The sequence below is a fragment of the Ipomoea nil genome, unplaced genomic scaffold (assembly GCF_001879475.1).
Source record: "Ipomoea nil cultivar Tokyo-kokei standard unplaced genomic scaffold, Asagao_1.1 scaffold0688, whole genome shotgun sequence".
Taxonomy (NCBI): Eukaryota; Viridiplantae; Streptophyta; class Magnoliopsida; order Solanales; family Convolvulaceae; genus Ipomoea; species Ipomoea nil.
Window position 1 is genome coordinate 1,152,912 of NW_017617116.1, and position 9,216 is coordinate 1,162,127.

The 9,216-nt window shown below is 41.6% G+C and overlaps 2 protein-coding genes across 2 annotated transcripts; both read right to left on the minus strand.

Moving 5' to 3' along the window:
* Nucleotides 1-237: 237 nt before the first annotated feature.
* LOC109175392 (uncharacterized mitochondrial protein AtMg00810-like) lies at nucleotides 238-1,398 on the minus strand. The gene is made up of 2 exons (XM_019324656.1): nucleotides 798-1,398; nucleotides 238-686 (listed from the first exon to the last, which is right to left on the minus strand). Exons 1-2 carry the CDS (start codon nucleotides 1,396-1,398, stop codon nucleotides 238-240), a joined length of 1,050 nt encoding a protein of 349 aa, XP_019180201.1.
* Nucleotides 1,399-3,505: 2,107 nt separating this feature from the next.
* LOC109175393 lies at nucleotides 3,506-4,381 on the minus strand. Its single transcript, XM_019324657.1, has one exon. The coding sequence runs from the start codon at nucleotides 4,379-4,381 to the stop codon at nucleotides 3,506-3,508; it is 876 nt and encodes a 291-aa protein (XP_019180202.1).
* Between the last annotated feature and the right edge of the window lie 4,835 nt (nucleotides 4,382-9,216).

A 9,216-nucleotide genomic window follows, 5' to 3' on the forward strand; every position in this document is an offset into this window, starting at 1 on the left:
TTCATATCATTGATTTCTAATCTAAAAATATAATAAGTGTGATTGAAGGTTATACCGATGAATGAACAATTCTCGTTAATTCAGAATAGACTGTTACAGAGATAGATAATAGATAGAGAACTAATCTAACTAACCCTGTACAATAGCTAAAGGTTACAAGACTAATTCAAACACTATAAGTCTAAGTCTAATGTTACAATAACTGTATCAATAATATAATATGACTAACACACCCCCTCAAGCTGAAGGTGGTAACGAGACAACATTTAGCTTGTCCCGCAAAGAAGCGAAGCGTGTAGATGCAAGAGGTATGGTGAAGATGTCGGCGAGCTGATCTTTGGTTGACACAAAGTTAACTAAGAACTCCCCCGAAGAAACCTTGTCTCGAACAAAATGGTAATCGATCTCGACATGTTTTGTCCGAGCGTGAAAAACTAGATTGGCGCACATGTATGTTGCCCCTAAGTTGTCACACCATAGTGTGGCAGGTGATCCGGAGTGCAAACCGAGTTCCCGTAGGAGAGACATAACCCATGTGACCTCAGCAGCCACATCTGCCAGACCCTTGTACTCTGCCTCAGTGGACGATCTGGCGACGGTGCGTTGCTTCCGTGATACCCATGATACAAGGTTCGTGCCCAAAAAAACTGCATACCTGCTAGTGGACTTCCTGTCAACCGGACATCCTGCCTAGTCAGAATCTGAGTAAGCGTGTACTGTGGATGATGACGAAGCAGTTAGCCGTAGACCATAAGTTAATGTACCCCTGACATATCGGAGTACCCGCTTGAGCATACCCCAGTGCTCCTCAGTTGGCGCATGCATGAACTGACATAGTCTGTTTACAGCAAAAGACAGGTCCGGCCGAGTGATAGTGAGATACTGGAGTGCCCCAGCTAGCCTACGATATTGCGTAGGGTTCTCATAAGGAGCTGTAGACGGTGAGGCGGCTTTAGTGATTGCCGCTGGTGTAGAGAGAGATTTGCAGTCCACCATGCCAGCACGAGTCAGAATGTCATCCATGTACCGACGCTGCGAAAGTAATAAGCCCCCATCAATAGGTACTGTCTCAATGCCAAGAAAGAAGGTCGGAGTACCCAAATCTCTAATCTTGAAAACCGCCGAGGGACGGGCTAACAACGTGGTTAGTAGGGCGGAATCATTTCCCATCATGATGATATCATCTACATAAACCAGTAGATAGACACGAGAGGTTTGTACTGTATAATAAAAGAGAGAAACATCAGTTTTAGACGCCACAAAGCCTGTAGACAGGAGAAATTCATGTAACCGATGAAACCAGGCCCTGGGAGCTTGCTTGAGACCATACAGGGACCGCTGTAGGTGACACACGTAATCTGGGTGTACCGGGTCTTCATACCCAGGTGGTTGCCGCATGAAAACAGTCTCCGTGAGCTACCCATTTAAGAAGGCATTGTGGACATCTAGCTGCCGCAGTGTCCACCCACGAGAGACGGCAAGGGAAAGCAAAATGCGCACTGTAGTCGGCTTGACGACCGGGCTAAAGGTCTCAAAAAAGTCCTCGCCGGCTACCTGATTGAACCCCTTGGCTACCAAGCGGGCTTTATACCGGTCAACCGTCCCGTCAGCCTTACGTTTTGTACGAAAGACCCACTTGCACCCTACTACATTCATGCCAGGTTTGGCCGGGGTGAGATTCCAGGTGTTGTTGTGTAGGAGAGCATTGAACTCCTGATCCATGGCATCCCGCCAGTGTGGGTGTCCAACTGCCTGACTGTAGCATGTAGGATCTGCGGTGGCCGTGAGAGCTTGAAAAGGCTCCTCCGTACCCCGTGTCATGTGGCGAAGACGCATGACATGCCCCCTTTCTTGGGGCTGCGCCCGAACACGTACCCGAGCCCGTCGTGCACGAACTGGGACCGTGGCAGCACCTTGATGATCCTGAATAGCCAAAGGCGGTACATGCACTGCTATAGGTGGTTCATCAAGCGGAACCGGGGGTGGTTCACGAGGCACTATGGGGCCTGATGCCCACGGCGTGACATTATGTGAGTCAGTTGACTCCACTTTGCTTTGTGCACCTGTTGCATAGGGGAAAACATTTTCATCAAATCGAACATGGCGACAGATGAAGGTTTTTCCAGATATTAAATCCATGCACCGATAACCCCTATAGGACGTTGGGTAACCTAAGAAGACGCAGGGTGCGGAGCGGTACTCCATCTTATGGCGATTATACGGCCGTAGATAGGGATAACACTTGCACCCGAAGACTCGAAGAAAGTTATATGGTGGTGTTTTGTGAAAGACGGACTCATAGGGACTGACATTTTTAATTGCAGAGGATGGTAGGCAATTAATTAGAAAAGAAGCAGTTTAGAACGCATATGCCCAGTGTTGTATGGGTACTGAGCTTTCTGTGAGTAGTGCTAGCCCGGTTTCAACAACATGTCTGTTAGTGTTGTATGGGTACTGAGCTTTCTGCGAGTAGTGCTAGCCTGGTTTCAACAACATGTCTGTTCCGGCGCTCTACTCGGCCATTCTGCTCATGCGTATAGGCACAAGACTGCCTATGCACAATCCCAAGACTTTCAAAGGTTGTGTGTAAACAGCGATATTCACCTCCTAAATCATATTGAACAGACTTGATAGAACGCGAGAATTGGCGTTCTACCATGACTCTAAATGACTCGAATATTTTATAAATGTCTGATTTTAACCGCATCGGGTAAAACCAGCAAAAACGGGTACAGTCATCAACAAATAGAACAAAATAGCGAAATCCATCGGCTGAAACAACGGGGGTCGGTCCCCAGATATCGGTGTACAATAAATCAAGAATATTATTACTACGCGAATTAACCCTATCTAACGGGAATCGAGAGGATTTCCCGAGTTGACACGACGAACATATCTTCGTAGCACTTGTTTTGGACGGGGTGACCGGACAATTGATTAAGACACGACGCTGAGCACGCTCATGCGGATGGCCAAGCCTGCGGTGCCATACATCCGGTGTGGCACGAGCGGTTATTAACGCAACTGGTGACCGAGACAACGACAAACGGTAGAGACCCCCCGTGGTAGGACCTCTAAGAAGCACCGCCTTGGTTCGACAATCCTTCACAAGAAAATGATCACAATGAAACTCCAAAAATACGTTATTGTCAACGGTAAACCGATTAACAGACAATAAATGTAATGATAGATTAGGCACATGTAAAATAGTGTTTAATTTTAACGGCCTAGACACGGAATTTAACGATGCATGGCCAATATCAGAAATACCCAAACCTGAACCGTTTCCCACCCGGAGCACATCACCACCCGTGTATGGCTCGGAGTGGGTGAGCATTGTCGGATCGGGCGTGGCGTGCGAGGAGGCACCGGTGTCTGGGTACCAAGCCTCGGCTGTTACGGACCCGTCATCACCGGCAACTGCAGCGTGAACCTGAGCCGGCGCCTGGCCGGCATACCACTGATGGCAGTACACTGCCGTATGACCTTGGGAGCGGCAGATTTGTCAGCGGGGAACACCTCCGCGGCCTCTGCCATTGTTGCGCCCGCGTCCACCACCTCGGCCCCGCCCTCGGCCGGAACCCGCATGCCGAGAGCCACCGCTCGGATGGTGGTTCTGTCCACGTCCGACTGCCATGGCCGCATGATGAGACCCGCCGGGAATTGCAGCACCACCAGCGAATTCATCTGCCCAGATGAATTCCTGAGCTTGAAGGAAATCCGACAACTGTGGAATAGAAACCGGTGTGCCCGACGCCGCCAAGGATGACGCCATGGATCTGAACTCCGGTCTGAGGCCCCGGAAAACATACAGATTTTGCTCGTCCAGCGACACGGGTCTGCCGGCGAGCGCCAAGTCCTCTACCAACAACTGAGCTCTCCCAAGATATTCGACCGGGGAGCTGTCACCTTGGCGGAGTGACTGGAATTGAGCGAGAAGATTCAAGCACCGAGCCCGTGTTGAAGAACCAAGCGCCGCTGTAACCGAGGTCCAGACCTCGTGCGATGTACTGCGCCCAACTGCCAGGTAGAGAACTTCGTCGGCCATGGAGGATATCAACAGCGACAGAATTGATTGGTCCTGTTGCTCCCATGCCGCGTGCGCTGGGTTGGGCGTCGTCGTCGAGGCCGTGCCTCCCGAGCCATCGCCACTCGTTGCCGGAGTAGTAACCGTGGCCGGTGGACACGGGGTGTCGCCGGTCACGAACCCGAGCAAGCCTTGTCCTCTCAGGAATGGCACCAATTGAGTGCGCCAGAATAGGTAGTTTTTGGTGGTGAGCTTCATCGACACAAAATGGTGTGTCGTGGACAGGGTATTTGGGGTGGCCGGAGAAGGGAGGGTGGCAGCGGTCACGGTTCTTTCACTGGAATTCGATGACATGATGTCGTAAAAAAAAAAGGAGAGAGAAAAAAAAGGAGATCACACCTAGCTAGCTGATACCAGATGAATGAACAATTCTCGTTAATTCAGAATAGACTGTTACAGAGATAGATAATAGATAGAGAACTAATCTAACTAACCCTGTACAATAGCTAAAGGTTACAAGACTAATTCAAACACTATAAGTCTAAGTCTAATGTTACAATAACTGTATCAATAATATAATATGACTAACAATACCATTTATTTATGTCCCGTTTTTTCATTAAGTTTTTTTTTTTTTTTAAACATTATGCTATAAAAGTTGTACTTTATAATATTTTGGACAAATATATCCCTACCGTTATAACTCCCCTTATCTTTTCCACTATTGTTACTATGCACATGCATCCACCATATATTTTCTTATCTTCTTCAATAATAATAAGGGAAAATGGCATTTTTTTCCCACTGAGTTATATACTTATAGCACTTTTCCCCGCCTCAATTATTTAGGTAAGCACATTAGCCCATTCAATTATTCTAAAAGTGGTGGTTTTTTCCCCTAATATATTAAATTGACATTTATACCCTTAAAATAAACATTTTATTTATTTTACTTCTCCAACAAATTATTGCGTATACGTAGGGATGACCACGATTCGGTTCGAACTGAATCGGACACTATAGCAATCAAATTAAAAGTTTCCGGTTATGATTCAGATCTAGAATCCAATATTTGGATTTCAATTTATTAAAATTATGAATCAAAAAAAAATTGGATCCTGAACCGTGAACCGACGATTCCTGACCCGATTCGCGATTTTGAACCGTTTTTATTTTAAAATTTTATTTTTATTTTAAAATAGTCTAAATTCAACAATAAATGTATTTTATTTTTTCCAGTTCGGAACATGAACCGTCCGTTCTTGGATTTTAATAAACTCTAAATATCGAGTTTCGATTCTAAATTGTAATTGGAATATTTCGATTTGGTTGCTATAGTGTTTATTTGGTTTGAACCAAATTATGGTCATAATTTGTTGGAGAAGAAAAATAAATAAAATATTTATTTTAATGGTAAATATGTCCATTTAACATTTTAGGGGGGAAAACAGCCACTTGAATAATTGAGGGGGGAAAAGTGCTATAAGTATATAACTCAGGGGGAAAAAGTGTCATTTTCCCTAATAATAATAATATTTATACATTATAATTTGGAGTTATTTTATACGATATAAATATCAAATGTATAAAAATGTTTACATCATCATCATCATCATCATCATCATCATTATTATTATTATTATTATTATTATTATTATTATTATTATTATTATTTATAATAATTTAAATATAAAAAATCTTAATATAAAATAATAATATTAGGTGATAATTTAAACATCAAAAATTTTAATATAAAATAATAATATTGGGCACCTAATTTTTGCGCATAGCGCATAAGAAAATACTAGTATTCATATAAGTATGATTACATATTTACTCATGATAATCCGAGGAGCGTGGTTGAGTGGAACGGACACATCCATCCTTACTGAACAAATTATGGAATATACCCAAAATATATATATATATATATATATATATATATATATATATATATATATATATATATATATATATATATATATATATTTACTGAACAAATTATTATGCACGCTTCACAAAAGTATATTGAACATAAATTATATCATATTAACTTTATTTTTATATTGTATATACCATGTTAAAAGATTAATTTTTTCTTGATGAAACTTTAAAATTCTTTTTATTTATTTTTTTCATTACTCAACAATTTAAATTTCAAAGACTAAAGAGAAATGCATCCTTGCTGTTGGTCTTTGTTTGATGAATGAATTTAAACACATAAACATATATAGAATGGCAACCATGTATGAGCATGACCCACTATAAGAAAATTCAAATTTATTAACTGAATTTTTCGTTAGTAAATTACTAAAATATGTAGGTATTTAATTTACTAATAGATTTTTGTTGGTACAATATTGAAATTTGTAGGTTTAAGTTGTAATTATTTAATTCATTATTAAATTAAATCTATTAGTTTTTCGTTATTTTCTTGTAATAGACATGTTGGTGATAATGAACCAAAAATCGATTTAATATCGTAAAATAATATTTATATATACACACACACGAAAGTATATAAAATATTATTCGATATATATATATATATATATATATATATATATATATATATATATATATATATATATATATATATATATATATATGTATCAGACCACCATGGTTATATGCATGAATATCTACAGAAAAGATATATACATATCAACCAAATGGAATTTATAATCCACAGATTATAATTCCAACCAAACTATATCAGAAAATGGGGATTTTTGCTTAGAAGCATAATCTAAAACCTAAAGAAGGAAAAGACGGCTCGTGTTTGGGTAAGGGTTTTTGGCGTGAGTCAAGAGACCACTCTTTCCTTAAAACCTTATTTGCCACCTCCCAAAAGTGTTAGGAGCGTCGTGGCCTAGGTTTCTCAGGATAAAACGCGCTACGGTTCGACGTTTGAGCACCCAAACGAACGAACCCGGTGAACTAAAGCAAAGCCTTGAACACAGTTAGGCTAAAGAAATAAGTAGAAGCAGAAGGATTTTGAAGCTGAAAAATATATTTTCTAGTTGTGTGCTTGTACACTGTGTTGTTAAAACCTTCTGCCCTCTACCCCTTCTTATATAGGGGAGGAGTATTAATAGCATTGATCATGGCCATTAAACTTGGCTATGTAACATCTGAAACAGCAAGCCATTTAAATTCAAAATTAAACTTGAAATTAATTGAGAATTTAATCCCACTTTTGTCCGGTGGCATTCAGCCATGACCGAATTGTCAATGTTTCGGCCCTAGGCCGAAACTAGACTGGCTTAGTTTCGGTCTGGGGCCGAAACATTGCTGCTCAAATTTGGCTGCACAGGCCGAAACTATAGTCCAGTTCGACCTGGACCGAGCTCGTCTCGGTCTTGGCCGAACCCAAGTGGCTAGTGTGTTGGAAAAAATGATACCGAAAGTTGGCATAACTTATGCCAATTGGACGACATTCGTGCCCGCACACACGAGCTCGGGCTTGAATCAAGCCTTTTTGATCTCGTAAGGCCAGTCAATTTTCGGACAACACTCGTGTCCACCACCCCCCCCCCCCCCCTCCCCCAAGTGGCCGAACCCAAGTGGCTAGTGTGTTGGAAAAAATGATACCGAAAGTTGGCATAACTTATGCCAATTGGACGACATTCGTGCCCGCACACACGAGCTCGGGCTTGAATCAAGCCTTTTTGATCTCGTAAGGCCAGTCAATTTTCGGACAACACTCGTATCCACCGCCCCCCCCCCCCCCCCCATTGGACGACATTCGTGCCCGCACACACGAGCTCGGGCTTGAATCAAGCCTTTTTGATCTCGTAAGGCCAGTCAATTTTCGGACAACACTCGTGTCCACCACCCCCCCCCCCCCCCTCCCCCAAGTGGCCGAACCCAAGTGGCTAGTGTGTTGGAAAAAATGATACCGAAAGTTGGCATAACTTATGCCAATTGGACGACATTCGTGCCCGCACACACGAGCTCGGGCTTGAATCAAGCCTTTTTGATCTCGTAAGGCCAGTCAATTTTCGGACAACACTCGTATCCACTGCCCCCCCCCCCACGCGCGCGCGCGAGAAAGAGCCTCTATGCTATACAATTCTACAAGTTCCAAAAGAGCCCTTGTATAAAAAGGGGGTCAAATCTTCTTTCCAAACCAATGTGGGACAAATGCTCACCTTTTTCCTTCATTTTTCCAACTCAAATGGGTCTACTTTGAGAATCAATATTTCATTCACCCATTATCCGTTTTGAGTGTACAATATATCAATCTTTTAGTCTCACTACGAAAAACCCGAATCCACTTTGACCCGACCCAAATCGAAAGTGGACCCCACTGATAATTGTACCACAAAATAGCCACTTAAAATGTCATTTTAATGTTATTTTTCCAACAAGACGAACATGTTTATGAACTATACAGGCTTATTCTCAAAAGCATCTGTCACTCTTGGTGGACATGGAGTATTTGAGTTTTGTGTAAGTTAAGAAAATCACAACATAGTTCACATACATGATACACCTATCTTAATCCAAATAATTAGGTATGAGAATGTGACAATGTGTTATTGGATTTTTTGGTTTAATTTTTTAAATTTTCATCTGCAACTCAATCCATTCACTAACCACATTGGAGTAGTAGGGAAAATGATTCATAAAAAGTATAGGCCGGTCGGTTGGGCTGTCGTGCACTTGAGAAAATGATTCATCTCATTTATGCAAGACATTGATGATCCTTTGACCATATCTCTTATTTAGAAAGTGCAAAAAGCTTAAGGCAGCTCGATCAATTATTCCTCTAGACCCTAGACATAAGAATTTTTATTTTTAAAAAGCTTTTTTTTTTTCCCATCTTTTTCACGTATTGATAAATATAAATTTATGTCCATAAGAACTTAGCTCACTTGTTTAGTAGGCAGTATTTAGAAGAATAGATCAAGGTTCGAAACTCGGTAGTGGCATTTCGGCATATGTCCACTGTCTTGAAAGAGGTAGTTGAGTAGGTGAAACATGATTCTAATTCCTAAAGATCATGAGTTCAATTGTTGTCAATAACTTATTGGCCAAGCACGTCGCACAAAATTTTTCTAGTGTGGTTTACTTCTCTTGTGTGATTTGTGAACTATTACACAAGAGTGAGATTTACTAATGACTGCGTATTTCCCTCGTCACTCTAAAATAAATAAATAAATATTTCTGCTACAACATTTGAC

Coding starts and splice junctions, on each gene's coding strand:
- LOC109175393 (XM_019324657.1), bottom strand. CDS start 4,381: ATGTCATCGAATTCCAGTGAAAGAACCGTGACCGCTGCCACCCTCCCT.
- LOC109175392 (XM_019324656.1), bottom strand. CDS start 1,398: ATGCGGCAACCACCTGGGTATGAAGACCCGGTACACCCAGATTACGTG. Junction 687..797: donor GCCAACTGAGGAGCACTGGG/GTATGCTCAAGC, acceptor CTGACTAGGCAG/GATGTCCGGTTGACAGGAAG.